Source organism: Oncorhynchus masou, chromosome 24 (assembly GCF_036934945.1).
Source record: "Oncorhynchus masou masou isolate Uvic2021 chromosome 24, UVic_Omas_1.1, whole genome shotgun sequence".
NCBI lineage: Eukaryota > Metazoa > Chordata > Actinopteri > Salmoniformes > Salmonidae > Oncorhynchus > Oncorhynchus masou.
Window position 1 is genome coordinate 62,552,025 of NC_088235.1, and position 16,816 is coordinate 62,568,840.

The window sequence follows — 16,816 nt, forward strand, 5'->3', positions numbered from 1 at the left end:
AAATGCATGCATTTTATCATCATGGCTCTGATGTCAACGTTGTCTAAAACTGTGATCGGCTATTGACAAAACACTGGGACACGCACATGCATGCAAAAATGAAAAAGTGCGCAGCCTGTAGAGATTTGATCCATATTATATATTTTTGTTAAAAACACAACTATGTCTAAATGTTTTTTATCCTAAACACAGCCTAATCCACAACACATTTGACAAATTTATATGCGTGCTATTTCTTTTCATTGTATAATATTTTTGTCGTTACCATCCTCTTGATGATGATATCTGTGGCAGATGTTTAATAGCTTTTAAATCTTAAACACAAACATGTCAATGAAAGATAGATATACATTGTGAAAATAGGCAGAATTAATAATAATGTATGGTTGTCGGACAGTAAAGTGTGTGTGTGTGTGTGTGTGTGTGTTGTTTTGGATGTTGCACTTAGACTTTCCACTTGGTTTCCCTAATTTAATGTGTTTCTTTCTTGCAGATGGGTGCAGCATCGGGAGCGCCGTGCACTCGGTTACCATTGCTCTCAGGCACTTCGCGCTGGGTGTAGACCCAACTGCAGCCTATTGGGATTTTGACCTGCTAGATGGGCACGGTGGCTGGCGGGCAGAGGGGTGCCACATAACAGGCTCCACGGGCAACACGACCACCATTCATTGCACTCATCACAATAACTTTGCGGTGCTAATGGTGAGTACAGAAGTGACCTTATTCCAATCATCTCACAGGACACCCTTTCCCTGGCTATCTCGCGGCTTGTTGCTTATAATGAATCCAATACATCATTTTGCACAAAGGAGTAGTCACGTGCCTTGCCAACCACTTCGTGATATAAGGGACCTTTGAAAATCTTGCTTTATTGTTGTAGCCTATTCCCACAGAGGAAAATGTAATGTGGGGATGCGCAATGGAACCATGGCTGAGGATTGTATTACTCGTTTTTTCTACATTTTGGAAATACGAAGTTGGTTTTCTTGTCTGCCACCTCTGCTAAAGGGAGTACGGCAGCTCAAATCGAAACGATGCTCAATAGAACGAGCGCCTTGTCAGTATTCGCCTGCAAGTCAAGCGCAAGTGGTGTAATAATTGGTTGCAACCTTCTTCCACCGAAATGTTCGATTGTAAAGCAAGCTATCATTAAATCTATCTCGCTCAAGTTGGCGGTGGTGTCGTCGCGGTGTGCATTTACGAATACCTTCTCCTGTCGACGTCCCCTATTAAAATTGATTTCATGAGGATAATACCGACAGCGCAATGGCATCGCATCGCTCAGTCATTCCGTAGTGCCTCTTTGCCTAGTCCGCGTTTGGAAGGACAGAAATCCTCCGGATGTTTACCGAAGAGTGGGATTCGCTAGATTGGGAGGTTAGTCCTTGTAGGGCATGAAAGTGGTGTTTTGTGGAATGTTGGTATCTTCCTGAGTTGCTTTTATCGGAACATTTTAATTTAGTTCTTATTCCAGTTGGTATAAATATGCCGGTTACAGACAGGGGAGAAAAAAGCGGCATAATGAGAGCAAGGGATGGTGTGCATGGAATATCAAACTGTTGTCAGATTGAGCGCAGATGTCAGATTGTCATTACGTGGGGCTGTGGCATTGTAAACTATGTATTTAATATACAACCTGGGCTAGGGGAGACGCTTTTCACTTCGCTTGATGGCAAGCCGTTATTGGGATGGTGGCAGTCAGCGCACAAGCAAGGTGAGATCGCAAGTCAATTTAGTGAATAGACCTGACAACAGATTCATGATTTGAACTTCTGGGCACGTCAATTGGAAGTGCTAGTTGGGGTGGGCGGGTAGCTGTTGCCGTCTGGTCTCTCCAATGAAAGCAGATTATATTATTCCTGTGTTTGCGTGGAGACCGCGCGCGCTTTACTAATGCAGTCACCACACCCGCAGTAGTATCTGCAGTGCCCGAGAAAAGGACCCTTATTTACGGGATCGTGACATCACCATTTTTTTCTGCACTATCTCTGTTGCGTATGATTTCTCCCTCCTGTCTGACTCTGTATTACTGAACTTGTTGCGTGATCTCCTCATGGTAAGCTGGAATTGTTCGGGTCATGTGTTGTCTATCACCACATGTTATCTTGTAATGTGTTATAAACTGATGTTAGTGACTCCAGCATGGTCATTGAAGCATGTTTGGATCATCCCAAAAAAACTGGAACACAGCTGCCTTAATGTACAGAATGACAACAACTGTGTTAATGCTATATCTAGTGATCTCAACAAGTTGTAAACTCTACCCAAACTTTTAGCGTGGTCATTTAATATGCAAGTAATGCTGAATAGATGTAATGTTACAATTAGACAAAAACAAGCATTTATTTCAGAAATGGTCATAGTGTATGTAGCTGTGGTATGGTCATCTCAGATATCCTAAACGGGCAGTTCTGCAGCACAGTGTAATCAGATGATACAGTATTCACCTCTGAGGTGAACCACTGCCTGGACTGCAATAAAGTAGAGGCAACATGGCACCGTCTGCCCTCAAATGAGCCACAGTCAAATCTCTGCCAGGTACAAGACAAGAAACCATTAGAGCATAAATCTACAACTTCGAACAGAATGACACAGGGGCAAACAATCAAAGACAGTTTTGAGAGATGGCAAAGCGAGAACCACCATCTCGTCTGAAAGGCACACTAGCAATCTCCGGCTCTAATAATGTAGGCAGTTCTCATTCAGCACTTTGGGGCTTGTGTGGAGATGATTAGTCCACTAAAAGTGTGACGGTCCAATACAATTTCCCCTGGGGATTGGTATCCAGTTATGGTTTGTTATATTGAAAGCAATTTAATGAGATTCTTTTGACTTGGCTTAGGAGAATTTAATGCGAGAGTGTCTCTCTCGTAGACCTGTGACCAGAATGCTAAATGAAAGGAAGAATGAGAATTTCATTGAAGGAGCTCTTGTTTCTGTTTGGATTAGCCCCTAGATACAAATATAAATATAGATATGAATAACATTAGATATTTTGGAACTTTTGGTTCATGGAATAGACAGCAGGTAGATTACTAATAGCACCAGTTTCCTTATAGTATGTGAATACCAAATTATATTATAAGCTTGTAATTTGTATTGGGCTCATTAAAGAAGAGATGGTGAGCTCCCTTGCTGTGTTGACTCTTGAGTCATATGTTGACAAATCGGAGGGATAGGAGACTCATAGCGTGATAGCTTTCATGTTTCAGAACCATGGACAGTTCCTCCTGGAGCTTCCTGCTGAATCTCATGTTATTGAAGACACCGATTATGTTTAAATTTAAGTAAATCTGAGAGATAGGAGACACAGCTCCTACCTGCTGAGCTCCCAGGTTCAGCACCACTGATAGTTCCACCACCCCCAGCCTCCTTATGAGCACCAAATTCTATTTAAAATATGATTGTTTTTGTACCTAAATTAAATTGAAGATAGGATACATGTTGTAGCATGCTGGACCCCATGTTTCAGCACCATGGACAGTTCCAGTTATCCCCTTGCCTTGCTAAATCTACTTCTCTACATAATATATTGTGCAATATGTTTGTTTGTGTTAGTAACTGAAAGATATGCTGTAGGTTCACTCTCCAGGTTTCATAACCATGGACAAATCCAGTCTCCCCTGCACACAGTATCCTTTGGGAATGCCAAATTATATTATGAAATATGTTTGCATTTGAGTTACTTAGATTGAAGATACATGCTGCGGCATGCATGCATGCTCTCGGGTTTCAGCACCATGGACAGCTCCAGTCCTTCCCTTGCCTTCTTTGTGTGTGTACTATAGCCCACTAGGCCTGTGTCTGTAGGGAGGGCAAGGCTGACTCATTCATTTACAGCATTGCAGTCTGATCGTTCATCTTCATCAGTGACAGTATTTTCTTCCCTTTTAACCTGTGTGTGTGTGTCTATCACTGTCAACCATGATGGCATTTTTAGATGGGGCTAAACATAAGGTAAGGTCTGGGAGGCAAAGTCCTCTCCATGTTATTGCTCTAGTGCTCCCACCTGTTTAATATGCAAGGACAGACCTTTACAGAGAGTAGAATGCAGGGAAAAGCTGGCTTTGTCAGTATCCAACCATGACAAAGGCTCCAAAGTCATAAGGCAAAAGAAGAGGATCTATTGAGAGATGCATTTCTATAGCCTGTAGGGGAGACTGACTGTGCGATGCTGAGTGGACATGCATAGCATGCTAATAGATTCCCATAGACTTCCAGTCATTGCACTAATGCTAGTTAGCTCAGTGGGGTTTGAAAATAGTGCCCCTTTTGTTCAGTGCCGGTATTACCGAATATCTTGCGTTGGGACAAGGTCGATATGAAGGTATGACAATCTAGATTCTGCCCAATGCCTAGAACCATGGGATTTTAAGTCCTAGAATACACATTTGTACCACATAGTGCACAAAACCCATCTAATAACAAAAATATGGAAATTAATAAAATATGCATTAGAGGTCGACCGATTAATCGGAATGGCCGATTAATTAGGGCCGATTTCAAGTTTTCATAACAATCGGAAATCGGTATTTTTGGACACTGATTTGGCCGATTTTTAATTTTTATTTATACCTTTATTTAATCTTTATTTAACTAGGCATGTCAGCTAAGAACACATTCTTATTTTCAATGACGGCCTAGGAACGGTGGTTTAACTGCCTCGTCCAGGGGCAGAACAACAGATTTTTACCTTGTCAGCTCGGGGGATTCACTCTTGCAACCTTACAGTTAACTAGTCCAACGCTCTAGCCACCTGCCTCTCATTGCACTCCACAAGGAGACTGCCTGTTATGCGAATACAGTAAGCCAAGGTAAGTTGCTAGCTAGCATTAAACTTATCTTATAAAAAACAATCAATCAATCATAATCACTTGTTAACTACACATGGTTGATGATATTACTAGTTTATCTAGCGTGTCCTGCATTGCATATAATCGTATAATCAATGCGGTGTGTATCGTTGCTCCAATGTGTACCTAACCATGAACATCAATGCCTTTCTTAAAATCAGTACACAGAAGTATATATTTTTAAACCTGCATATTTAGCTAAAATAAATCCAGGTTAGCAGGCAATATTAACCAGGTGAAATTGGGTCACTTCTCTTGCGTTCATTGCACGCAGAGTCGGTTTATATGCAACAGTTTGGGCCGCCTAATTTGCCAGAATTTTACGTAATAATGACATAACATTGAAGGTTGTGCAATGTAACAGGAATATTTAGACTTATGGATGCCAACCGTTAGATAGAATATGGAACGATTACGTATTTCACTGAAAAAATAAACGTCTTGTTTTCAAGATGATAGTTTCCGGATTCGACCATATTAATGACCTAAGGCTCATATTTCTGTGTGTTATTATGTTATAACTAAGTCTATGATTTGATAGAGCAGTCTGACTGAGTGATGGTAGGCAGCAGCAGACTCGTAAGCATTCATTGAAACAGCACTTTCGTGCATTTGCCAGGAGCTGTTTATGACTTCAAGCCTATCAACTCCCGAGATTAGGCTTGTGTAACCGATGTGAAATGGCTAGCTAGTTAGCGGGGTGCACGCTAATAGCGTTTCAAACGTCACTCACTCTGAGACTTGGAGTGGTTGTTCCCCTTGCTCTGCAAGGGCCACGGCTTTTGTGGAGCGATGGGTAAACGCTGCTTCGAGGGTGGCTGTTGTCTTTGTGTTCCTGGTTGGAGCCCAGGTAGGAGCGATACTATACTAAAGTGCATATAAGAACATCCTGTAGTCAAAGGTTAATGAAATACAAATGGTATAGAGAGAAATAGTCCTATAATTCCTATAATAACTACAACCTAAAACTTCTTACCTGGGAATATTGAAGGCTCATGTTAAATGGAACCACCAGCTTTCATATGTTCTCATGTTCTGAGCAGGAATTTAAACGTAAGCTTTCTTACATGGCACATATTGCACTTTTACTTTCTTCTCCAACACTGTTTTTGCATTATTTAAACCAAATTTCATTATTTATTTGAGGCTAAATTGATTTTTTTGATGTATTATATTAAGTTAAAATAAGTGTTCATTCAATATTGTTGTAATTGTCATTATTACAAATACATTTTAAAAATTGTTTGATTAATCTGAATCGGCTTTTTTTTGGTCCTCCAATAAACAGTATCGGCGTTAAAAAATCATAATCGGTTGACCTCTACTATGCATACTGTGGATAAAGGAAATACTTTTTTTTGAGGATAGTAATCTGTATTGAGAGTATACCAATGGCAAGCAGGAGAGATCGTGTACATGTGCTCTCTTTGTCTCATCCTTCTTATCTGTTGGCATCATTGTGTTGGAATTATGCATGCTGTTTTGACTCTCCCAACACGCATGCGCGCGCACACAAACAGACACACAAATAAACCCACACACACAATGCCCCCCCCCCCCCCCCCCCACAAACACAATGCCACCATGTTTGTGTTGGTGTCAGACTGTGTGATAACGATGAGGGTTAGGGCACCGCTAACAATTTGTGAGCCACTTACCCATGCTTAACTCTGACCCTTGGCTCGCCCACTCTTTTTTTAAAGATGGATGCATATGGAGAGGAGCACAAATCCATTCCCATGTATGCGTAGGAGATCAGCATCACTACGCCTTCTGGTTTCTGACTGAGAGACTCATTCAGTCCTGTGCAGGCAACATAGAATCAATTATCCTTTTGTACTATCTGAGAGGAGATTTCCAAAGAGTTTTGAAGCCGCTTGAGGACACCTGGGGATAAATGATCCTTTTGATTAGAAGGTGACTTAGTTTCTCACTCAGTTGAACAATGTTATAACATTTAGACAATTATGAAAATCAAATGAATACACTGGTTAATTTGATTATATTCCACATATTCAGATGCCATTCTGTTGGTATGATAGGAAGTAGGTTTCTTCATACGAAGTTGTTGGGGTGGATGAATAATCAGGCCGTGTGTGTTGTCTGTGGTTGTATGACAGTACCACTGAAGTGTTAAGTTGTGGGTTGAAATAAGTGTTTGGCCTTGGGCCGTTCCTCTTCTCTATTTTTACAAATGATTTGCCACTGACCTTACACAAAGCTAGAATGACTATGTACGCTGAGATTCCACACTCTTCATGTCATCACCCAAAGCCAGTGACCTCACTGAGTCAGTACCTGAATGGATGATTAATAATAAACTGGTCTTAAATACATCTAAAACTAAAAGCAAGACCCTTCGCTGGAGTTGTGTATAAGGGGTGTGACCATTGATCGAGTTGAGGAAGCTAAACTCCTAGGTATAACATTGGATGGTCAATTATCATGGTCAGGTCATATTGACAAAGTTGTAGTGTTGATGGGAAGGGGTATGTCTGTTATAAAAATATCTGTGTTTATGGCACAAATATCAACTGTACTAGTTGAGGCTCTGGTCTTGTCCCATCTTGATTACTGTCCTGGAATGTGGTCACGAGCAGCAAAGAAAGACCTAGCAAAGCTGCATCTGACTCAAAACAGAGCAGCACGCCCTTGCCCTTAACTGCACATACAGAACTAACATCAACAACATGCACACCAGTCTTTCCTGGTTGTGGGTTGACGAGAGATTAACTGATTCTCTTCTAGTTTTTATGAAGTAATTAAGTATTACTGTTATGAAAATTCTAGATTGTCTGTATAATCAATTAACATTCAGCTCAGACACCCATATATACCCCACAAGACATGCGACCAGGGGTCTGTTCACAGTCCCAAATTCCAAAACGAATTTGCGGCAATGCACAGTATTATACAGAGCCATGTTCTCATGGAACTCCCTTCCATCTCCAATTACTCAAGCAAACAGCTTTCAAAAAATATGGCGGTGACCGTGAGGGGACACACACAAACGCACACACAGACACACTCTAACAACACACACAATCTTGTTGTTGTTGTATTGTTTGTATATTGTTGTATTTTGTGTGACAGTCCTTGTCTAGCAGTGTTTTTTTTTGTGTGGACCCCAGGAAGAATTAGCTGCTGCTTCAGCAAAAGCTAATGGGGAGCCGAATAAACCAAACACCAGGGCCAGGAGTTATTCCTGACCATACCACCTGATCAAGAACATTTAGGGCAAAGAGTTTATCCTGGTCAGGTCACAAGGTCAGGAAAAACTCCTGGCCACATAGGGATCCTGATTAAACGACGGGGTCTCTTCTGATCTGGGTACTGCTTTAATAGTCACCATCCATAACAAATTACAGCTTGCTAACAATTTGGCATGTGATGCAGATTGTTTTCACCCTGAATAATGAGTTCTGCACGGCCTGCCATTAATTTGAACCATCAACAGTTTTGCCGGGGCTTTGCTGTAGTCAGCCAATAGTCTGTGTTGGGGATTCTTTTTCCCTGACACAACATATTGGATGGAATTGGCCTCCCTCCCACATTTTATCCTCTCCTTCTTTTTGGTAACAAATGGCATTACTTTAACCTATTGTTATTCAAATGACTGTTGCTCCCCGTCCTCAGCCAAGTACAGTATATGAAGGATTGTAACGGTGCTGCTTTTTTTTTTTTTTTTCACCTTTATTTAACCAGGTAGGCTAGTTGAGAACAAGTTCTCATTTACAACTGCGACCTGGCCAAGATAAAGCATAGCAGTGTGAACAGACAACACAGAGTTACACATGGAGTAAACAATTAACAAGTCAATAACACAGTAGAAAAAAAAGGGGAGTCTATATACAATGTGTGCAAAAGGCATGAGGAGGTAGGCGAATAATTACAATATTGCAGATTAACACTGGATTGATAAATGATCATGTACAGGTAGAGATATTGGTGTGCAAAAGAGCAGAAAAGTAAATAAATAAAAACTGTGGGGATGAGGTAGGTGAAAATGGGTGGGCTATTTACCAATAGATTATGTACAGCTGCAGCGATCGGTTAGCTGCTCAGATAGCTGATGTTTGAAGTTGGTGAAGGAGATAAAGGTCTCCAACTTCAGCGATTTTTGCAATTCGTTCCAGTCACAGGCAGCAGAGTACTGGAACGAAAGGCGGCCGAATGAGGTGTTGGCTTTAGGGATGATCAGTGAGATACACCTGCTGGAGCGCGTGCTACGTATGGGTGTTGCCATCGTGACCAGTGAACTGAGATAAGGCGGAGCTTTACCTAGCATGGCCTTGTAGACGACCTGGAGCCAGCAAGGAGGTTTCAAGTTAATATGTCTGTGTTCATAGTCGGAACGCTCCAACGAAAGTTTATGGGCTATTCAATAGTTTCACAGTTTTGATATTGTTTATAGAAAGTAACTGATTAATTGGTAACTATTAGCAGTGACAGGCTTTCATGGACAGCACCTTTGCGTTCACTTCAATTGGAAAACTGTCCATGCTGATGAACGCTGTTTATAAAAGATAATGGTGTTGAATTACATTTTTATTCTGATGTGATGTGTTTGGCATAACTTTAACAGTGCTACAAAAATAGAGGAAGCATTTAGCATATCTTTTGCATATGGAACAACACACACACACGTCATCATGATGATTAAAGTGAACTGTAACCTGCGTATCTGCAGGTTACTCTACCCATCAGCAGCCCTCCTTGCAATGGCCACTTGACCACTCTTCCACTCCAGGAACTGCCCCGGTCAAAATGAGGACAGCAGATTGGAGGAGGTCTTGGACATTGCTCTTCTCGTTACTGTGTATCGCTTTAACCGAAACGGCCAGCACATTATTTGCACATGCTGGCTGGTCTAGATAAACACATTTAGAGCTTATTTTTCATTGATTAGGGCCATGTACAGTGTGATCCAGCTCAGTGCTCGGTGGCTGGCTGGCTGGCTGCAGGTTTTCCTGTCACATCAGCCAAGACAGTTTACCAGAATGCCCCCCTCCTGATGCATGCTGGTTGTAGCTGCTGCCAGGCCTGAGCACCGAGCAGGGAATATCACCACAGACAGTATCACAGCAGGGCTGGGGCTGAACGGACATGATGGCTACTGTACTGAGTGGGGGTATTTGAGCTCCTGTAATTGATATGGAATAGCGAACATCTAAGAATTCTACAGCACAACCCCCACTCCAGTGCACATGAATCAGATTGAACCAGGAATCAACATTTACAGAGCAGTGGAACTAAACATCTCCACAACCACATCAGCGTGACCTGTCCTCTTTGACCTTCTGACCTCCTCCATTTGATTGTGAATGCCTTCTGTGCAGCAGGCAAGGCCACGACTGTGCTCTGTGCTTCTTCTCCCTCGGGAACGCTTGGACAATGTTGGGCCAGCGCTTGGACAATGTTGTAAGGAGGCGTGGGCAGCTGGATGCTGCCTTGTAATTAGAGCATGTGTATTGATGTGATATCACCCCGTTCACTCTTCTTAATGCCGATAAGGACAGTAGGAAATGAGACTTGTGTAATTTGAAGGGGGGAAGATAAGGGAGAGGGGTATATCTGTGGCTAGGTCCATTAAGCACCCTTTGAATGTCTTATCTATCAGCAAGAATTCTAATATTTCATTTTTCATGGTGGCGATAGCCCTTTCCACTCACAGCCCCGTCATCCCGTATATGGTTTTGAAAATGTACGATTCTGTCATTGATAAGTGCCTTGGAACCCAGTGGCTGTACAGTAATGTGCTATACATGACGTCAGAGCTCAGGTTCTCTGGTTCACAGCGCTGTATGGATTTTGACTAGTGCAGCATGGTACACAGAAACGTCTGTACTTTTCCGATACAAAAAAAAAATGTTTCGCTAGTATATTTTTGTTACTTTCAGTACTTCTGTCAAATGTGTCTCGTGTGATTGAGAGGATCAAGTCTATCTATCAGCGCAGGCCCTTATTAGCACGTGCATGCTCCACCTACTCATTCACTGCTAGAGCTGTCTGGGCTGCATTGTTCCCACTCATTCTTCACAGAAGTTAACACACTTGAATAATGCAACACAGCATGTAGAAATGTTGAAACTGTTCATTACTGTTCACAAAACAATGTCCGTAATGGTTAGAACACTTTTACAATGCAAGACGATACTGGTAGATTCCAGCTTTAAATGTAGGCTAACTTCCATTGCTAGCTTACTGCAGAATTAATTTCCGTAGTAATTTGTTTGTGATAATATGCAAACCATAACACAAAATATGCTGATTTCAAAGTTGATTGTCACCCCAAAAAAATATTAATCCACTTTGTCTCTCTCGCCACCAAAAACTCATTCCCTTTTATTTCCCTTGCCTCCCGTCTGGTTTCCACTCGATTACATAGCCACAAAGTCAGATTCCACAGCCACATTCTGCCTCGCAAATGATTACTTTCTTAAAGAGGCAGCGCACACTTTAATCAAATAATTGATTGCTTCTTCTATGCATATGTTGTTGATCAGTGCAATAAAATAATGTTTCCTATCAGTTGCCAATAAAATTTGTCCTAAATGGAAGGGATTGTTTGTCACCTGTAGCCCCATAAAATCACACTCCTATTGAATAATATGCATGCATCTATATTGTGAAAAGACCATGGCTACATCTTGATTTACCCAGTTTATCAATAGAGATTTACCTTTCAAATAAATTATTACCATTATGTTGTTTTGTAGTTAGATTGGTAAAAACAAAGTCAAATTGATATTATGATTGTATAATTTATTCATTTTTTCATACATGTCTGTCTCTAAAAAACTGACATAGAAAATGGCAAATGTAATGATATTGAACTCAAAAGATTCCCAACGATTGAACAGAGAGCTGAGTTTATCTTTCTGGATCAAGTGCCAATCTGTGACGACGGCTAATTTCCTTGAGTCATAAAAGTGCAATGAAATTAGTTTAGACCTGTGCAGTTTGGAGAGGTCAAGCCAGCTTGACACAACTGTGGGAGGCGTTGAGTCAACATGGGCCATCATCACTGTGAAAATGCTTTCGACACCTTTTAAAGTCCATGCCCCAATGATTTGAAGCTGTTCTGGGGGCAAAAGTGGGAGGGGGAAGTGCAACTCAATATTAGGAAGGTGTTCTTAATGTTTTGTACTTTCAGTGTATAGTTTTTCTGTTAGAAACATTTCAATTTGGCCCTGTCCACATACCGGTATGCCAATTTCCATGAGTGTAAGGGGTTAATGTGTGTGTCTGCATGTGTTTCTGACCGTGTGTGTTCCTAGTTACAGTGGATCGGACATTAGGTTGAAAGTCTCATCGTACTTCAGAATCGTCAATAGTTAGCCTTGCTCTGGAGCTCTCATTTACCCTGGCTCTTTTTATATAATTAAAGCTGTTCAAACAATGATTGGATGTGAACTAATGGCATTTGTCCTCAGATAATGTATGACACTGGGAAATGTTTTCTTTTTTTAATGAGAAGGGTTGCCGAGGCAAGGCATAGCAATTTTATTCCACGTGGGTACCTCTTCTCTAGTCACACACAGGCAGTAATGGGATATGTGTAAAGCAGCCAGACAGACTTACTATCGTAATATGTATTGACTTGCATTTCATATGGTAATAATTATGGCAATACCTTTTGATGTTCATTGACCTGACAGTAATAGTTTACATGAATGAAAATGACATGGCTGTGCTTGGAATAAGTGTCTCATAATAAAAACACCAATATTCTGGTAAAATGCTGAGATCATTTTTCTTCGATTTGAACAGCTCTCTTGCCATTTCATCGACGCGTGCGTGTGTGCTTGTTCTTGTGTCCGGCTGTCTGCGAGAGGGGGGGCGTTTTTGTGGGCAGAGGACAGAGTCATGTTGCACATTTTGTATTTCTCCGGAGGTAAGGCTTTGCACTGCCGCGATTTAACTTCAAAACTCACCACCACTCACCACTCCACCCCGAATCCCATTCTACTGGGTCAGCAATACGCTCCCATATCAAAGTTGAAAACTAATCTGGTCAGTGAAATTCCCCCTCGCTCATTCAGACACTGTGTGGCAGCCTGCCTGCCTTACAAATGGCATGAGACCCAAACATGTAAATGGCTGCAGGATGAGATGGAGCGGTCACTGAGGCCTAAATGGCTGCAGATAGCAGAGCTTTCAGTGTGTGAAATGGGATTGGATGGCGTTGTCATGCAATACATAATCAAAAAATGGAAGAGAAGTTTGCAGAATAAAGGAGGGAGGGGTGGGAAATGGGAATACATAAGGGGTCAGAACTTGAGGCAGACATGGGTTTCTCAGAGATAGTTATACCTCACTCACACACACTGTAAACACGCACACTGTAAATACACACAGACATACTGCATGTATGGAAATGCAATAGGACACATTCAAGCAAAGGAAAAGCTCTTTCTCTTTCCCTCCTCTCCCAGACCTATCAAGTTGTGTATTGCTGCCACACATCATCTTAGGCCCAGTTATGTTCTGGCCTTGATGGCAATTCAGCAGTATCTAGTCTGTGGTATTGTTAAACAGCATTGCAGAGGGTTGTCTTTGGCAAGTCCTTCATCTGCACCAGCCAAATTTATTCTGAAGTGCTTTGGAAACAATGTGGTTTTTATGTTAATCGTAATAGTAATCAGGGCTCTGACATTACACTGCTTTTTATGGGTGGCGGCACTCTGATGCCATTGGAGGGCTCTATTGGTTCAGGAGACAAATGCGAAAACAAATGTTGGACAGGAACAGATGTGAGGAAGTCTCTGGTGAACTTTGTGATTGCACTAGCAGTACGAGTTGTTAAACGGAGACTTCACAACTTTTTAACATCATATTCATTATTTCCAGCAACATACGTATCTACAAATGCCCTCCCCCTGGTTGAAAATCACTTATTTTAATTTTGATATAATTACCCCCTATGACATCATAGGGAGCAATTTTCTTAGGACCTTTTCTGAGTTTCTTTTTCACTGCAGAACATAGAAATGCACCGTTATCAAATGTACTGGTATGACGACACTGGTATGGTGCTGAGCATAGTGTGTGTGTGCGTGCATGCATATGCACACATACATTAATGCTTGCTTGTGTGTTCATGCTCTTAGAAAAACACTGCATTGTTCAAGTAGACCTTTAGATGTCATAATAGTCTGGCAGGATATTTGACAAATGAATGTGTGTTTCATGTAGGTTGAGAGCCCAAGCTCAGTTAAGGTTGGAAGTCAGTAAGTAGCCCATAGCCACCACCTCCCCGTTTCCCCATTCCATGTATGTATTTCTATTGACACATTCAGATGAGTGGAATAAGCATGATACATGAAGACGTCTCATTTCATCCAGTATCTAGTCATTTGAAAGTTATTACCTCCTTTAGGCTTTGTTCAGGTTGTTTCATTTGTTAATTTATACATCTATTTCCATTCCTTCATAAACCCTTAGTTGTCAATAAGATTCAGTAACATTTATGTAATGCTGAACAGTGAATGGGCTGTGCCACACATATGCAGGCAAACACACACACGGGATCAAGGTCACTCCACAGAGTATTTAGTATAGCTTGTAGCTTGAAGTCTATTAAGAAAAGACACTGCAGTAACTAGTGATATAATTCAGATAAACAGCAAATGTTACCCCATTTTAATCTAAGGCAGAGGAAGAGACTCTGGGGACGTGATGTTAACCGTATCCTCTGATGTGTAAGTAGATAAATAAAGCACAAATTATACACACGACCCTTAAATAACAATGTTTGTCTGGAGGGACGTTCCACTGTTGTCCAAATGAGATTCATTATCTCATAATGGACCTTAATATGATGGGGTTGTATTTGATTAAACTTGATTTCATTACACTCTTAAACAACAGTGTGCTTATGTGCATGCCTCTGTCAACATTAAGTGGTAGTGAGTGAAGAGGAGCGTGTTCCTGTCTTATTCCGTCTCCGAGCTTATCAGAGCATTCAACTAGCAGCCAGGGGGCCTCAGTGAAATGTTTTATAGAGTCGTTTGACGCGCCCGTGCATCACACAGTGATGTCATTTTGTGAAATTGTAACTGACCAGCACAAATCGGTCTTATGTAGCAAAATTCAATTTTTTTTTTAAAAACTGGATAAAAGTAGAGACTTAGAGCTACAAAATTGTATATCACACACTGCAATTGAGAAACAATTAAGTAATTCTGCTTTGAAAGTTGATTCGTTTGAGAAAAGGGCCTTTGAAAGCTGTTGTACCTACTGGAGAGCTCTCCTTTGTCTACACCCATTCAGCATGGTTCACACCCTCGAAAACCAGACCCACCCATCTATAAGGATTCACATGTGAGGTCATGTGCTAAACAGTGAGTAGTGTAGTAAAGATAAAAGACTAGAAGTGGTAGTAGCCTACAATAAGGAACAATTACAGGTAAACATGGTGTCTAAATTGATGAGTCAGGTGAAATAAATGTTATAACCCCCAGCCACATCCAGTGGTGGAAAAAGTACTAAATTGTCAGAGTTAAAGTATAAATAATGTCAAATTCCATATATTAAACTAGATTGCACAATTCCTTTTATTAGCGTTAGCCAGGGGCACACTCCAACATAATTTACAAAGTATTTGACTTTAGTGAGTCGGCCAGATCAGAGGCAGTAGGGATGTTCTCTTGATAAGTGTGGGAATTGGACAATTTTCCTGTCAGAATGTAACAAGTACTTTTGGGTGTCAAGGAAAATGTATTGTGTAAAAAGTATCATGAATGTAGTGAAGTAAAAGTAGCCAAAAATAGTAAAGTAATGTACAGATACCACAAAACAATTTTATTACTTTCAAGTATTTTTATACCGCTGCCCAAATGCTTTCACACCAGTACATTAGCATACTTTATATACTGTTACACATGCACTTATCACATGTATTGAATACTAAGTTAAGGTCAATCAACTGGAGTTGAAACCCAAGTGAGGTGCATATGTACAGTACATAAAGATATTTTTGGTGGACACTTGATATGGTCACATGATATTGTTGTGGTACAGTGGAGCAAAAAAAGTATTTAGTCAGCCACCAATTGTGCAAGTTCTCCCACTTAAAAAGATGAGGCCTGTAATTTTCATCATAGGTACACTTCAACTATGACAGACAAAACGAGAAAAAAAATATCCTGAAAATCACATTGTAGGATTTTTCTATTTATTTATTTGCAAATTATGGTGGAAAATAAGTATTTGGTCACCTACAAACAAGCAAGATTTCTGGCTCTCACAGACCTGTAAATTCTTCTTTAAGAGGCTCCTCTGTCCTCCACTCGTTACCTGTATTAATGGCACCTGTTTGAACTTGTTATGAGTACCTGTCAAAGGACACCAGAAACAAAATTGTAGACCTGCACCAGGCTGGGAAGAATCTGGAATAGGTAAGCAGCTTGGTTTGAAAAAAAATCAACTGTGGGAGCAATTATTAGGAAATGGAAGACATACAAGACCACTGATAATCTCCCTCGATCTGGGGCTCCACGCAAGATCTCACCCCGTGGGGTCAAAATGATCACAAGAACAGTGAGCAAAAATCCCAGAACCACAAGGGGGGACCTAGTGAATGACCTGCAGAGAGCTGGGACCAAAGTAACAAAGTCTACCATCAGTAACACACTACGCCGCCAGGGACTCAAATCCTGCAGTGCCAGAGGTCTCCCCCTGCTTAAGCCAGTACATGTCCAGGCCCGTCTGAAGTTTGCTAGAGAGCATTTGGATGATCCAGAAGAAGATTGGGAGAATGTCATATGGTCAGATGAAACCAAAATATAACTTTTTGGTAAAAACTCAACTTGTCGTGTTTGAAGGACAAAGAATGCTGAGTTGCATCCAAAGAACACCATACCTATTGTGAAGCATGGGGGTGGAAACATCATGCTTTGGGGCTGTTTTTCTGCAAAGGGACCAGGATGACTGATTCCTGTAAAGGAAAGAATGAATGG

General features: G+C 41.1%; 1 protein-coding gene across 1 annotated transcript in view; it reads left to right on the forward strand.

Annotated features, from left to right (window-relative positions):
• Positions 1–16,816, forward strand: part of LOC135512444 (adhesion G protein-coupled receptor A3-like) — a 268,454-nt gene that overhangs the window by 195,220 nt on the left and 56,418 nt on the right. The window contains exon 14 of the mRNA XM_064934473.1: positions 494–702. Within this exon, the coding sequence (XP_064790545.1) occupies positions 494–702 (209 nt within the window). The remainder of the gene's footprint in view (positions 1–493; positions 703–16,816) is intronic.